General features: G+C 51.6%; 1 protein-coding gene across 2 annotated transcripts in view; it reads left to right on the plus strand.

The window, feature by feature from the left end:
- The window catches only part of LOC124017956 (cell adhesion molecule 4-like), a 79,806-nt gene that overhangs the window by 38,480 nt on the left and 27,102 nt on the right, over positions 1–14,224 (plus strand). For both annotated transcript variants that reach the window (XM_046333198.1, XM_046333199.1), the window contains exons 3-6: positions 3,208–3,495; positions 10,059–10,220; positions 10,587–10,677; positions 12,220–12,392. In XM_046333198.1, the coding sequence (XP_046189154.1) occupies positions 3,208–3,495; positions 10,059–10,220; positions 10,587–10,677; positions 12,220–12,392 (714 nt within the window). The remainder of the gene's footprint in view (positions 1–3,207; positions 3,496–10,058; positions 10,221–10,586; positions 10,678–12,219; positions 12,393–14,224) is intronic.

Genomic DNA, 14,224 nt, shown 5'->3' on the forward strand with positions numbered 1-14,224 from the left:
ATAGTATTCTAAGGCACATGTAGATTGTTTTTCTCTCTGTCTACAATATATTAATCCGTGTTTCACACAAACACACACACACACACACTAATCCTCTGATATAATGAATGATGGTGTGAAATGGTGATCACACCGGGGAAGAGAGAAGGAATTCTCCCTCTGCAGAAGCAAACACAAAAGAGCAGGGAGAAAGGGACTAATAAGAAGAGAGGAGAGGGAGGTAGAGAGGGAGGTAGAGAGGAAAGACAGGGAGGTAGAGAGGGAGGGAGGTAGAGAGGAAAGACGGGGAGGTAGAGAGGAAAGACAGGGAGGTAGAGAGGGAAGACAGGGAGGTAGGGAGGAAAGACAGGGAGGTAGAGAGGAAAGACAGGGAGGTAGGGTGGAAGGGAGGTAGAGAGGGAGGTAGAGAGGAAAGACAGGGAGGTAGAGAGGGAGGTAGAGAGGAAAGACAGGGAGGTAGAGAGGAAGGGAGGTAGAGAGGAAAGACAAGAAGGTAGAGAGGAAGGGAGGTAGAGAGGGAGGTAGAGAGGAAAGACAGGGAGGTAGAGAGGGAGGGAGGTAGAGAGGGAAGTAGAGAGGAAAGACGGGAGGTAGAGAGGAAAGACAGGGAGATAGAGAGGAAAGACAGGGAGGTAGAGAGGGAGGGAGGTAGAGAGGAAAGACAGTGAGAGAGAGGGAGGTAGAGAGGAAGGGAGGTAGAGAGGAAGGGAGGTAGAGAGGAAAGACAGGAAGGTAGAGAGGAAGGGAGGTAGAGAGGGAGGTAGAGAGGAAAGACAGGGAGGTAGAGAGGGAGGGAGGTAGAGGGGGAGGTAGAGAGGAAAGACAGGGAGGTAGAGAGGAAAGACAGGGAGGTAGAGAGGAAAGACGGGGAGGTAGAGAGGAAATACAGGGAGGTAGAGAGGAAAGACAGGGAGGTAGAGAGGGAGGTAGAGAGGAAAGACGGGGAGGTAGAGAGGAAAGACGGGGAGGTAGAGAGGAAAGACGGGGAGGTAGAGAGGAAAGACAGGGAGGTAGAGAGAAAAGACAGGGAGGTAGAGAGGGTAGAGAGGGAGGTAGAGAGGAAAGACAGTGAGGTAGAGAGGAAAGACAGGAAGGTAGAGAGGAAAGACAGGGAGGTAGGGAGGAAAGACAGGGAGGTAGAGAGGAAAGACAGGGAGGTAGGGTGGAAAGACGGGGAGGTAGAGAGGAAAGACAGGGGGGTAGAGAGGAAGGGAGGTAGAGAGGAAAGACAGGAAGGTAGAGAGGAAGGGAGGTAGAGAGGGAGGTAGAGAGGAAAGACAGGGAGGTAGAGAGCGAGGGAGGTAGAGAGGAAAGACAGTGAGAGAGAGGGAGTTAGAGAGGAAAGACAGGGAGGTAGAGAGGAAGGGAGGTAGAGAGGAAAGACAGGAAGTTAGAGAGGAATGGAGGTAGAGAGGAAAGACAGGGAGGTAGAGAGGGAGGGAGGTAGAGAGGAAAGACAGGGAGGTAGAGAGGAAGGGAGGTAGAGAGGAAAGACAGGAAGTTAGAGAGGAAGGGAGGTAGAGAGGGAGGTAGAGAGGAAAGACAGGGAGGTAGAGAGGGAGGGAGATAGAGGGGGGGTAGAGAGGAAAGACGGGGAGGTAGAGAGGAAAGACAGGGAGGTAGAGAGGAAAGACAGGGAGGTAGAGAGGGAGGGAGGTAGAGAGGAAAGACAGTGAGAGAGAGGGAGGTAGAGAGGAAAGACAGGGAGGTAGATAGGAAAGACAGGAAGTTAGAGAGGAAGGGAGTTAGAGAGGGAGGTAGAGAGGAAAGACAGGGAGGTAGAGAGGGAGGGAGGTAGAGAGGAAAGATAGGGAGGTAGAGAGGGAGGGAGGTAGAGAGGAAAGATAGGGAGGTAGAGAGGAAAGACGGGGAGGTAGAGAGGAAAGACGGGGAGGTAGAGAGGAAAGACGGGGAGGTAGAGAGGAAAGACGGGGAGGTAGAGAGGAAAGACGGGGAGGTAGAGAGGAAAGACGGGGAGGTAGAGAGGAAAGACGGGGAGGTAGAGAGGAAAGACGGGGAGGTAGAGAGGAAAGATGGGGAGGTAGAGAGGAAAGACAGGGAGGTAGAGAGGGAGGGAGATAGAGGGGGAGGTAGAGAGGAAAGACGGGGAGGTAGAGAGGAAAGACAGGGAGGTAGAGAGGAAAGACAGGGAGGTAGAGAGGGAGGGAGATAGAGGGGGAGGTAGAGAGGAAAGACGGGAAGGTAGAGAGGGAGGTAGAGAGGAAAGACAGGGAGGTAGAGAGGAAAGACAGGGAGGTAGAGAGGGAGGGAGGTAGAGAGGAAAGACAGTGAGAGAGAGGGAGGTAGAGAGGAAAGACGGGGAGGTAGAGAGGAAAGATGGGGAGGTAGAGAGGAAAGACGGGGAGGTAGAGACGAAAGACGGGGAGGTAGAGACGAAAGACGGGGAGGTAGAGAGGAAAGACAGGGAGGTAGAGAGGAAAGACAGGGAGTTAGAGAGGGAGGTAGAGCGGGAGGGAGGTAGAGAGTAAAGAGAGGGAGACAGGAGAGGGAGGAAGGAGAGGGAGAAAGAGTGGGGGAAGAGAGAAAAGAAAGGGAGGAAGAGAGGGAGGTAGAAATGAAAGAGCGAGGTTGTGCAGTCAGTCGATACAAAGTGTGTTTGGGAAGGTTTATGAGACAATGGCCATCGAGTCCCTGTCACACTCTGATGGTTATTAGCATTATTTGTTATCATGACTTTCTCACAATAGATGTTTCCCTTTCTCTGACAACGAAAGAAGCATAGTTTTGCTGTCCTATGTCCGTTCTCTCGGTTCTCTCTCTTCTCACTGCCTCTGTGGTTATGATACTATGGCCTTGGTCAGGAGGTCACAGTGGATTGTTGGATTAACTATGTATAATTCTTCTTCTCCTCCTTCACTATCCCCCTTTCAATTCTTCTATTCACTCTCCTCCTTGTTACTCCCCCGGTCCTCTTTTCTTTTGGCCTTTGCTTTTCTTTCCATATATTTATGTGTTTATCTCCAATTGTTGTTTTCCTATTGTGTCTTGAACCCCCCCCCCCCCCCTGATACTGTCTGTCTGTCTGTCTGTCTGTCTGTCTGTCTGTCTGTCTGTCTGTCTGTCTGTCTGTCTGTCTGTCTGTCTGTCTGTCTGTCTGTCTGTCTGTCTGTCTGTCTGTCTGTCTGTCTGTCTGTCTGTCTGTCTGTCTGTCTGTCTGTCTGTCTGTCTCCCTCCTTCCCTCCCCAGCGTTGAAGGACGACCGTTTCCAGATGGTTCTCTTCACTCCCCGCCTGGTGCGCATCACCCTCACCAACGTGAGCGTGTCGGACGAGGGCGGCTACTTCTGCCAGCTCTACACCGACGACACCCACCACCAAGTGGCCACTCTGTCCGTGTCCGTCCCTCCCGACACCCCCGCGGTGGAGGTGAGGCAGGAGGCCGTGGAGGGGGGCGAGGTGGAGCTCACCTGCCTGTCGCCGCGCAGCAAGCCCCCCGCCACGCTGCGCTGGATCAGGGACCGCCGGGAGATACCAGGTCTGTCCGTCCTTTGACGATCTATCACTATGTCGCTCTGTCATTCTATCTGTCAGTATCTGTCTGTCTGACTCTGTCATTCTATCTGTCAGTATCTGTCTGTCTGACTCTGTCATTCTATCTGTCAGTATCTGTCTGTCTGACTCTGTCATTCTATCTGTCAGTATCTGTCTGTCTGACTCTGTCATTCTATCTGTCAGTATCTGTCTGTCTGACTCTGTCATTCTATCTGTCAGTATCTGTCTGTCTGACTCTGTCATTCTATCTGTCAGTATATGTCTGTCTGACTCTGTCATTCTATCTGTCAGTATCTGTCTGTCTGACTCTGTCATTCTATCTGTCAGTATCTGTCTGTCTGACTCTGTCTTTGTTCAGTCATACCTCTCTCTCTGCCTCTCTCTCTCTCTGCCTCTCTCTCTGCCTCTCTCTCTCTCTGCCTCTCTCTCTCTCTGCCTCTCTCTCTCTCTGCCTCTCTCTCTCTCTCTGCCTCTCTCTGCCTCTCTCTCTCTGCCTCTCTCTCTCTCTGCCTCTCTCTCTCTCTGCCTCTCTCTCTGCCTCTCTCTCTCTGCCTCTCTCTCTCTCTGCCTCTCTCTCTCTGCCTCTCTCTCTCTCTCTGCCTCTCTCTCTGCCTCTCTCTCTCTCTGCCTCTCTCTCTGCCTCTCTCTCTGCCTCTCTCTCTCTCTGCCTCTCGCTCTCTCTGCCTCTCTCTCTCTCTGCCTCTCTCTCTCTCTGCCTCTCTCTCTCTCTGCCTCTCTCTCTGCCTCTCTCTCTCTCTGCCTCTCTCTCTCTCTGCCTCTCTCTCTCTCTCTCTGCCTCTCTCTCTCTCTCTGCCTCTCTCTGCCTCTCTCTCTCTCTGCCTCTCTCTCTCTCTGCCTCTCTCTCTCTCTGCCTCTCTCTCTGCCTCTCTCTCTCTGCCTCTCTCTCTCTCTGCCTCTCTCTCTCTGCCTCTCTCTCTCTCTCTGCCTCTCTCTCTGCCTCTCTCTCTCTCTGCCTCTCTCTCTGCCTCTCTCTCTGCCTCTCTGTCTCTCTGCCTCTCTCTCTCTCTGCCTCTCTCTCTCTCTGCCTCTCTCTCTCTCTGCCTCTCTCTCTGCCTCTCTCTCTCTCTGCCTCTCTCTCTGCCTCTCTCTCTGCCTCTCTCTCTGCCTCTCTCTCTGCCTCTCTCTGCCTCTCTCTCTGCCTCTCTCTCTCTCTGCCTCTCTTTTTCTCTGCCTCTCTCTCTCTGCCTCTCTCTCTCTCTCTGCCTCTCTCTCTCTCTGCCTCTCTCTCTCTCTGCTTCTCTCTCTCTGCCTCTCTCTCTCTCTGCCTCTCTCTCTCTGCCTCTCTCTCTCTCTGCCTCTCTCTCTCTCTGCCTCTCTCTCTGCCTCTCTCTCTCTCTCTCTGCCTCTCTCTCTCTCTCTGCCTCTCTCTCTGCCTCTCTCTCTCTCTCTGCCTCTCTCTCTGCCTCTCTCTCTCTCTGTTCACGTCCTGCATTCCCTATCTATCCGCCTGCCTGTCCCTGTGTCAGTCTATCCATCTATCTTTTCAAACTCCATCATACTCTCTCCTTTTCTGTCCAGCCTTCTACCTACCTCCCTCTTTACTCCCCGTCTGATAAGACTTCCATCCAGCTATCACTCTCTTTATTTTATCTGTCCTTCTGTCCATCTATTTCTGTCTGTTTGTCTATCCCTCTCTCTGTGTGTCTGTCCCGCTGTTTACCCTCTGCCTGTCCTGTTATATCCTCCACCTCTCTCTGTGTGTCTGTCCTGCTGTTTACCCTCTGCCTGTCCTGTTATACCCTCCACCTCTCTCTGTGTGTCTGTCCCTCTGTTTACCCTCCACCTCTCTCTGTGTGTCTGTCCCGCTGTTTACCCTCTGCCTGTCCTGTTATACCCTCCACCTCTCTCTGTGTGTCTGTCCCTCTGTTTACCCTCCACCTCTCTCTGTGTGTCTGTCCCGCTGTTTACCCTCTGCCTGTCCTGTTATACCCTCCACCTCTCTCTGTGTGTCTGTCCCTCTGTTTACCCTCCACCTCTCTCTGTGTGTCTGTCCCTCTGTTATACCCTCCACCTCTCTCTGTGTGTCTGTCCTGTTATACCCTCCACCTCTCTCTGTGTGTCTGTCCTGCTGTTTACCCTCTGCCTGTCCTGTTATACCCTCCACCTCTCTCTGTGTGTCTGTCCCGCTGTTATACCCTCCACCTCTCTCTGTGTGTCTGTCCTGCTGTTTACCCTCTGCCTGTCCTGTTATACCCTCCACCTCTCTCTGTGTGTCTGTCCCGCTGTTATACCCTCCACCTCTCTCTGTGTGTCTGTCCCGCTGTTATACCCTCCACCTCTCTCTGTGTGTCTGTCCCGCTGTTATACCCTCCACCTCTCTCTGTGTGTCTGTCCCGCTGTTATACCCTCCACCTCTCTCTGTGTGTCTGTCCCACTGTTATACCCTCCACCTCTCTCTGTGTGTCTGTCCTGTTATACCCTCCACCTCTCTCTGTGTGTCTGTCCCGCTGTTATACCCTCCACCTCTCTCTGTGTGTCTGTCCCGCTGTTATACCCTCCATCTCTCTCTGTGTGTCTGTCCCGCTGTTATACCCTCCACCTCTCTCTGTGTGTCTGTCCTGTTATACCTTCCACCTCTCTCTGTGTGTCTGTCCAGCTGTTATACCCTCCACCTCTCTCTGTGTGTCTGTCCCGCTGTTATACCCTCCACCTCTCTCTGTGTGTCTGTCCCGCTGTTATACCCTCCACCTCTCTCTGTGTGTCTGTCCTGTTATACCTTCCACCTCTCTCTGTGTGTCTGTCCAGCTGTTATACCCTCCACCTCTCTCTGTGTGTCTGTCCCGCTGTTATACCCTCCACCTCTCTCTGTGTGTCTGTCCTGTTATACCTTCCACCTCTCTCTGTGTGTCTGTCCAGCTGTTATACCCTCCATCTCTCTCTGTGTGCCTGTCCTGTTATACCCTCCACCTCTCTCTGTGTGTCTGTCCTGTTATACCCTCCACCTCTCTCTGTGTGTCTGTCCCTCTGTTTACCCTCCACCTCTCTCTGTGTGTCTGTCCCGCTGTTTACCCTCTGCCTGTCCTGTTTACCCTCCACCTCTCTCTGTGTGTCTGTCCCGCTGTTATACCCTCCACCTCTCTCTGTGTGTCTGTCCCGCTGTTTACCCTCTGCCTGTCCTGTTATACCCTCCACCTCTTTCTGTGTGTCTGTCCCGCTGTTATACCCTCCACCTCTCTCTGTGTGTCTGTCCCGCTGTTTACCCTCTGCCTGTCCTGTTATACCCTCCACCTCTCTCTGTGTGTCTGTCCCGCTGTTATACCCTCCACCTCTCTCTGTGTGTCTGTCCCGCTGTTATACCCTCCACCTCTCTCTGTGTGTCTGTCCTGTTATACCCTCCACCTCTCTCTGTGTGTCTGTCCTGCTGTTTACCCTCTGCCTCTCTCTGTGTGTCTGTCCTGTTATACCCTCCACCTCTCTCTGTGTGTCTGTCCTGTTATACCCTCCACCTCTGTGTGTCTGTCCTGTTATACCCTCCACCTCTCTCTGTGTGTCTGTCCTGCTGTTTACCCTCTGTCTGTCCTGTTATACCCTCCACCTCTCTCTGTGTGTCTGTCCCGCTGTTATACCCTCCACCTCTCTCTGTGTGTCTGTCCTGCTGTTTACCCTCTGCCTGTCCTGTTATACCCTCCACCTCTCTCTGTGTGTCTGTCCCGCTGTTTACCCTCTGTCTGTCCTGTTATACCCTCCACCTCTCTCTGTGTGTCTGTCCCGCTGTTATACCCTCCACCTCTCTCTGTGTGTCTGTCCTGCTGTTTACCCTCTGCCTGTCCTGTTATACCCTCCACCTCTCTCTGTGTGTCTGTCCCGCTGTTATACCCTCCACCTCTCTCTGTGTGTCTGTCCTGTTATACCCTCCACCTCTCTCTGTGTGTCTGTCCTGTTATACCCTCCCACTCTCTCTGTGTGTCTGTCCCGCTGTTTACCCTCTGCCTGTCCTGTTATACCCTCCACCTCTCTCTGTGTGTCTGTCCTGTTATACCCTCCACCTCTCTCTGTGTGTCTGTCCTGTTATACCCTCCACCTCTCTCTGTGTGCCTGTCCTGTTATACCCTCCACCTCTCTCTGTGTGTCTGTCCCGCTGTTTACCCTCTGCCTGTCCTGTTATACCCTCCACCTCTCTCTGTGTGTCTGTCCCGCTGTTATACCCTCCACCTCTCTCTGTGTGTCTGTCCCTCTGTTATACCCTCCACCTCTCTCTGTGTGCCTGTCCTGTTATACCCTCCACCTCTCTCTGTGTGTCTGTCCCGCTGTTTACCCTCTGTCTGTCCTGTTATACCCTCCACCTCTCTCTGTGTGTCTGTCCCGCTGTTATACCCTCCACCTCTCTCTGTGTGTCTGTCCCGCTGTTTACCCTCTGCCTGTCCTGTTATACCCTCCACCTCTCTCTGTGTGTCTGTCCCGCTGTTATACCCTCCACCTCTCTCTGTGTGTCTGTCCCTCTGTTATACCCTCCACCTCTCTCTGTGTGCCTGTCCTGTTATACCCTCCACCTCTCTCTGTGTGTCTGTCCCTGTCCTGTTTACCCTCTGTCTGTCCTGTTATACCCTCCACCTCTCTCTGTGTGTCTGTCCCGCTGTTATACCCTCCACCTCTCTCTGTGTGTCTGTCCCGCTGTTTACCCTCTGCCTGTCCTGTTATACCCTCCACCTCTCTCTTTTTTCCCTCTTTCTTTTGTGTCTCTTGTTCCTATCCCATCTCTCTGTCTTAATCTCTAACTCAGCACTCTGTCCTTTCCCTCACTCCTCTTCTCTTCACCCCTCTTCCTCTCTTCACCCCTCTTCCTCTCCTCCCCCTCTTCCTCTTCTCTCTCTCTCTGTCGCCTACTTCCATGCCATGTTCACAAAGTTGTCTGTCCCCTGATGTGACAAGGTTATGTAGGAAGCGTCGTGGGCTGATGCGTGGGGCCCACAACAGACAGCCCAGTTTTCTGTTCTGCTCTGTAGTGCTGTGGAGCGGGCCCTGCCCTGAGTCAAATACAGTGTGACATTAAAGGTTAGGCTCCAGATCCTGACGGATAGAATGTCTCAGTAATTAAGACAGTATCTCCCCGCCCTCATCTTACGCTTCAATTGGGCCTGCTTCAGTTCACTCAGCTGAAATAATTGAAAACTCAGCGTGGTGTTAGTTATTGTCATATTTTCACGTGACCTCGAGGCCTTAGTTTGGGCCACCACCATCCCTCCTCTTCCTCCTCCTCCTCTTCCTCCTCCTCCTCTTCCTCCTCCTCCTCTTCCTCCTCCTCATCTTCCGCTGCCTCATTTGGAGTCTTTTCAAATATTTTTAATCGCATCTCACGCTCTCTTTATCTTCCTTTTATGTCTGAGCCTGTCCAGATCCCTCTCTCCTCTTCTCCTTGTCATCAATCATTCCTGTCTCACTCTCTCCTCTTCTCCTTGTCATCTATCATTCCTGTCTCACTCTCTCCTCTTCTCCTTGTCATCTATCATGCCTGTCTCACTCTCTCCTCTTCTCCTTGTCATCTATCATTCCTGTCTCACTCTCTCCTCTTCTCCTTGTCATCTATCATTCCCGTCTCACTCTCTCCTCTTCTCCTTGTCATCTATCATTCCTGTCTCACTCTCTCCTCTTCTCCTTGTCATCTATCATTCCTGTCTCACTCTCTCCTCTTCTCCTTGTCATCTATCATGCCCGTCTCACTCTCTCCTCTTCTCCTTGTCATCTATCATTCCTGTCTCACTCTCTCCTCTTCTCCTTGTCATCTATCATGCCCGTCTCACTCTCTCCTCTTCTCCTTGTCATCTATCATTCCTGTCTCACTCTCTCCTCTTCTCCTTGTCATCTATCATTCCCGTCTCACTCTCTCCTCTTCTCCTTGTCATCTATCATGCCCGTCTCACTCTCTCCTCTTCTCCTTGTCATCTATCATGCCCGTCTCACTCTCTCCTCTTCTCCTTGTCATCTATCATTCCTGTCTCACTCTCTCCTCTTCTCCTTGTCATCTATCATGCCCGTCTCACTCTCTCCTCTTCTCCTTGTCATCTATCATTCCTGTCTCACTCTCTCCTCTTCTCCTTGTCATCTATCATTCCTGTCTCACTCTCTCCTCTTCTCCTTGTCATCTATCATTCCTGTCTCACTCTCTCCTCTTCTCCTTGTCATCTATCAGGCCTGTCTCACTCTCTCCTCTTCTCCTTGTCATCTATCATGCCTGTCTCACTCTCTCCTCTTCTCCTTGTCATCTATCATGCCCGTCTCACTCTCTCCTCTTCTCCTTGTCATCTATCATTCCTGTCTCACTCTCTCCTCTTCTCCTTGTCATCTATCATTCCTGTCTCACTCTCTCCTCTTCTCCTTGTCATCTATCATTCCTGTCTCACTCTCTCCTCTTCTCCTTGTCATCTATCATGCCTGTCTCACTCTCTTCTCTTCTCCTTGTCATCTATCATGCCCGTCTCACTCTCTCCATGTGTCCTTCTCCCGTCTCTCTTTCTTCCTTCGCCAGCTCCTTTTCCTTCCCTCCTCGTCCTCTGTCTGATGTGCTCCCTCCCTCCCTCCCTTCTCTAGGTGTGGTGTCCCAGCAGGAAAATGGGAAGACAGTGAGTGTGTCCAGCACCATCCGTCTCCCTGTGGAGAGAAAAGACAACGGGGCAGCGGTCAGCTGTGAGGCATCCCACCCCGCCCTGGGGGGGCAGAAGAGGGTCCGCCACTACCGCCTCGACGTCCACTGTGAGTGACTGGTCAGCCACCGAGGGTTACCGTGGCAACACACTGAAGCTGTATCACCGTTGGTGTCTGGGGTGGTCAACCCTTCTGTTGTAAATGACTTATCAACTCACCAGTTCTGAGTTTGATCAGCCTTTTCTGCCTTTTAGATCTGCATAATGAGTGTCGCTGCCAAACTGTTGCTGCGTAAATGTCCCTGCGTGGCTTTCACAGCAACACGTATGAATATCTCCTCGGATGTGTCTGTTCACTGCAGCCATTAACAAAGCAGCAGCTGTTTCACCCTGAGGGATGTTATGAAAACAGAACCGACAACCGTCACTCTTGATTGGTTACCATGGTAACCATTCCTTCCTCCTCTCTCCCCAGTTGCCCCCACAGTGAGGATCATCCCTCCCCCTGGCATACTCCGAGAGGGAGACTCTCTCAGCCTCACCTGCTCCATCACTGGCAACCCACTGTGAGTGTGTGTGTGTGTGTGTGTGTGTGTGTGTGTGTGTGTGTGTGTGTGTGTGTGTGTGTGTGTGTGTGTGTGTGTGTGTGTGTGTGTGTGTGTGTGTGTGTGTGTGTGTGTGTGTGTGTGTGTGTGTGTGTGTGTGTGTGTGTGTGTGTGTGTGTGTACACACATTCATGAGATGTTTGATTGGTTTGTGCATTTGCTGTGTATGTATATTGTGCTCACACTACAGCTGTTTGGAGTATTCAGAGTTGAGACATTCTCTGGATAAAGTGTCTGAGGAGGCTGTAACAAGCCCCTTGTTAGACACTGTGATGTGTTTGTTGTGCATGTGTGTTTCTGAGGCAACTGAAAGCTCTATAAAAACTGGTTTGTGTGTGTATGTGCTCGTGTGTGTTTGTTTGTGTGTGTGGTGAGTAAAACCATAGTAAAGCCCCACAATAAAGCCAGGCTGAGGAGCCAGTATGTGTGGCCCAGTGAGGATCAGTAACAGCCTTGCTGGGGACAGTGACATGAGAGATGTGGCTGTGGGGATCGATCCACTGGACTGCCCCTGCCTCATCTCACACTGGAGGGACCTCACCACACTCTCCTTTACACCCCCGGTACCCCCATCACTCTCAAGCCCCGGACTGCCTGTCTTTGTTGGAGGGGTGTGTGTGTGTGTGTGTGTGTGTGTGTGTGTGTGTGTGTGTGTGTGTGTGTGTGTGTGTGTGTGTGTGTGTGTGTGTGTGTGTGTGTGTGTGTGTGTGTGTGTGTGTGTGTGTGTGTGTGTGTGTGTGTGTGTGTGTGTGTGTGTGTGTGTGTGTGTGTGTGTGTGTGTGGATGAGCAGGGGGGTTTAATTAGATGCTTCCTGGGGGATTAGGGTGTAGATGAGCTGGGATTGTAATCTGGCCAGGGTGGGATGAGAGGGACAGCCAGCACAGCACAGAGGATGCACACACACACAGGGCTTTGTGTGAGATTGTGTGGTGTGTCTGTGTGTGTTCGTTGTTTCATGTAATCCAATAATCTTTAGTCTCAGTCGCCTTCTGTCTCACTTTTCTTTGTCTTTCATGTCTCCTCTTTCTCTCCGTCCTCCTGTCTTACTCTGCCTCTCTCTCTCCCTCTCTCATCTCTCCCCCATAAATCTCTGTCTATCTCCTTCCCTGGCTCTCTCCCCCCATGTCCCGCTTTTCCTCCATCTGACACAAAATCTTTCTTTGCTCCCTCTCCTTCTCTCTCTCTCTCTGTCCATAAATCTCCCCAATTCTTTTCTGTCATGCTGTCTTCCTCTCCCTTGGTCTAATTTAAAATCTCTCTCTCCCTCCTTGCCTTTTATTTCCCATAACCTCCCTCTCCCTCCACCTCTGTCTTATTTTTATACTGTGTTATCTTTTCTCTCTTTCTTCTCCCTATCCCCTCTTGCTCCCCTCGTTTTCCCCCCTCTCTATCTAATTCTCTTACACTTTCCACTCCCTCTTCTTTCTCTCTTTTACTCTCTTCTTTTCCTCGCTCTCCCTCCCTCCCTCCCTCCTCTCTCTCCCTCCTCTCTCTCTCTGCAGGCCTAGGGATGTCCAGTGGACTAGGATTAATGACACCTTACCTGAGAGGGCGGAGATCTCTGGCCCCACCCTGCAGGTGGCCCGTCTCAGCCAATCACACAACGGGACCTACCTGTGTCAGGCGCAGAACAACTACGGCCGTGCCGCTGACCACTACACGCTGCTGGTGTACGGTGAGCCACCGTCGCCATAACAACCACTGCCTTGCGGCGAGAAGTTGCCCTAAGGCACAGATCTAGGATTACCCTCCATATCCTCCGAATCCATTCACCGTCCAATCCTAGCGTAACTTTTGGAATGAGACACCAGAAGCGTATCACAGACACAGATGTAGACATCAAAAGCGTGAGTCACTTCATCAGTTGTTTATGCTTCACAGATGTGAGAGTGCGAGGGGGTCGGGCTAGGGGTTGAGTTGTTAACTCAGCATCTGTAGTCAGTATAGTCAGTGTACCCCATGGGTGTGGCCCCCTAGTGGTTACGCCTTTCACTGCAGCCTTCACATCTGAAGATCAGAGAGAGTGTAGGCGGAGGAGACAGAGGCGGGTGGTTGCGTAACATTTTGGGTTGCCGTAGGCTGCGCCCCCTCATACTCCCCCCTTCCCCTCCTCCCTTAATCCCCTCCCTCCTTACCCTCTCCTGAGCAGTGGCGGCGGGTGGCAGGAGCGGCAGGCGTCAAACAACACTAACTATCCTCCGTTGAGAGAGGAGGTGGGTGGGAATGCAACCTTTCATCTAGCCAGAGCAGCCATCGTCAGCCACCACCAGAGCTAAAGCCACACTCTCTCTCTCACTGTGCAGCACAAGTTAGGCATGCCTGGCTTTGAAGTACGTCCACGCTTCAAGAAAATGCCCTTCTCTTCTCTCTATCTTCTGTCTCCTAGAATGGTTCTTCTTCCTTGGTCTCTATCGTCCGTCTCCTAGAATGGTTCTTCTTCCTTGGTCTCTATCGTCCGTCTCCTAGAATGGTTCTTCTCCCTTGGTCTCTATCGTCAGTCTCCTAGAATGGTTCTTCTTCCTTGGTCTCTATCGTCCGTCTCCTAGAATGGTTCTTCTTCCTTGGTCTCTATCGTCTGTCTCCTAGAATGGTTCTTCTTCCTTGGTCTCTATCGTCCGTCTCCTAGAATGGTTCTTCTTCCTTGGTCTCTATCGTCCGTCTCCTAGAATGGTTCTTCTTCCTTGGGCTCTATCGTCCGTCTACTAGAATGGTTCTTCCTTGGTCTCTATCGTCCGTCTCCTAGAATGGTTCTTCTTCCTTGGTCTCTATCGTCCGACTCCTAGAATGGTTCTTCTTCCTTGGTCTCTATCGTCCGTCTCCTAGAATGGTTCTTCTTCCTTGGTCTCTATCGTCCGTCTCCTAGAATGGTTCTTCTTCCTTGGTCTCTATCGTCCGTCTCCTAGAATGGTTCTTCTTCCTTGGTCACTATCGTCCGTCTCCTAGAATGGTTCTTCTTCCTTAGAATGGGTCGTCCGTCTCTCCTAGAATGGTTCTTCTTCCTTGGTCTCTATCGTCCGTCTCCTAGAATGGTTCTTCTTCCTTGGGCTCTATCGTCCGTCTCCTAGAATGGTTCTTCTTCCTTGGTCTCTATTGTCCGTCTCCTAGAATGGTTCTTCTTCCTTGGTCTCTATCGTCCGTCTCCTAGAATGGTTCTTCTTCCTTGGTCTCTATCGTCCGTCTCCTAGAATGGTTCTTCTTCCTTGGTCTCTATCGTCGTCTCCTAGAATGGTTCTTCTTCCTTGGTCTCTATCGTCCGTCTCCTAGAATGGTTCTTCTTCCTTGGTCTCTATGTCCGTCTCCTAGAATGGTTCTTCTTCCTTGGTCTCTATCGTCCGTCTCCTAGAATGGTTCTTCTTCCTTGGTCTCTATCGTCCGTCTCTAGAATGGTTCTTCTTCCTTGGAATGTCTGTCTCCTAGAATGGTTCTTCTTCCTTGGTCTCTATCGTCCGTCTCCTAGAATGGTTCTTCTTCCTTGGTCTCTATTGGTCTCCTAGAATGGTTCTTCTT

This window comes from Oncorhynchus gorbuscha, unplaced genomic scaffold (assembly GCF_021184085.1).
Source record: "Oncorhynchus gorbuscha isolate QuinsamMale2020 ecotype Even-year unplaced genomic scaffold, OgorEven_v1.0 Un_scaffold_35:::fragment_2:::debris, whole genome shotgun sequence".
Lineage (NCBI taxonomy): Eukaryota > Metazoa > Chordata > Actinopteri > Salmoniformes > Salmonidae > Oncorhynchus > Oncorhynchus gorbuscha.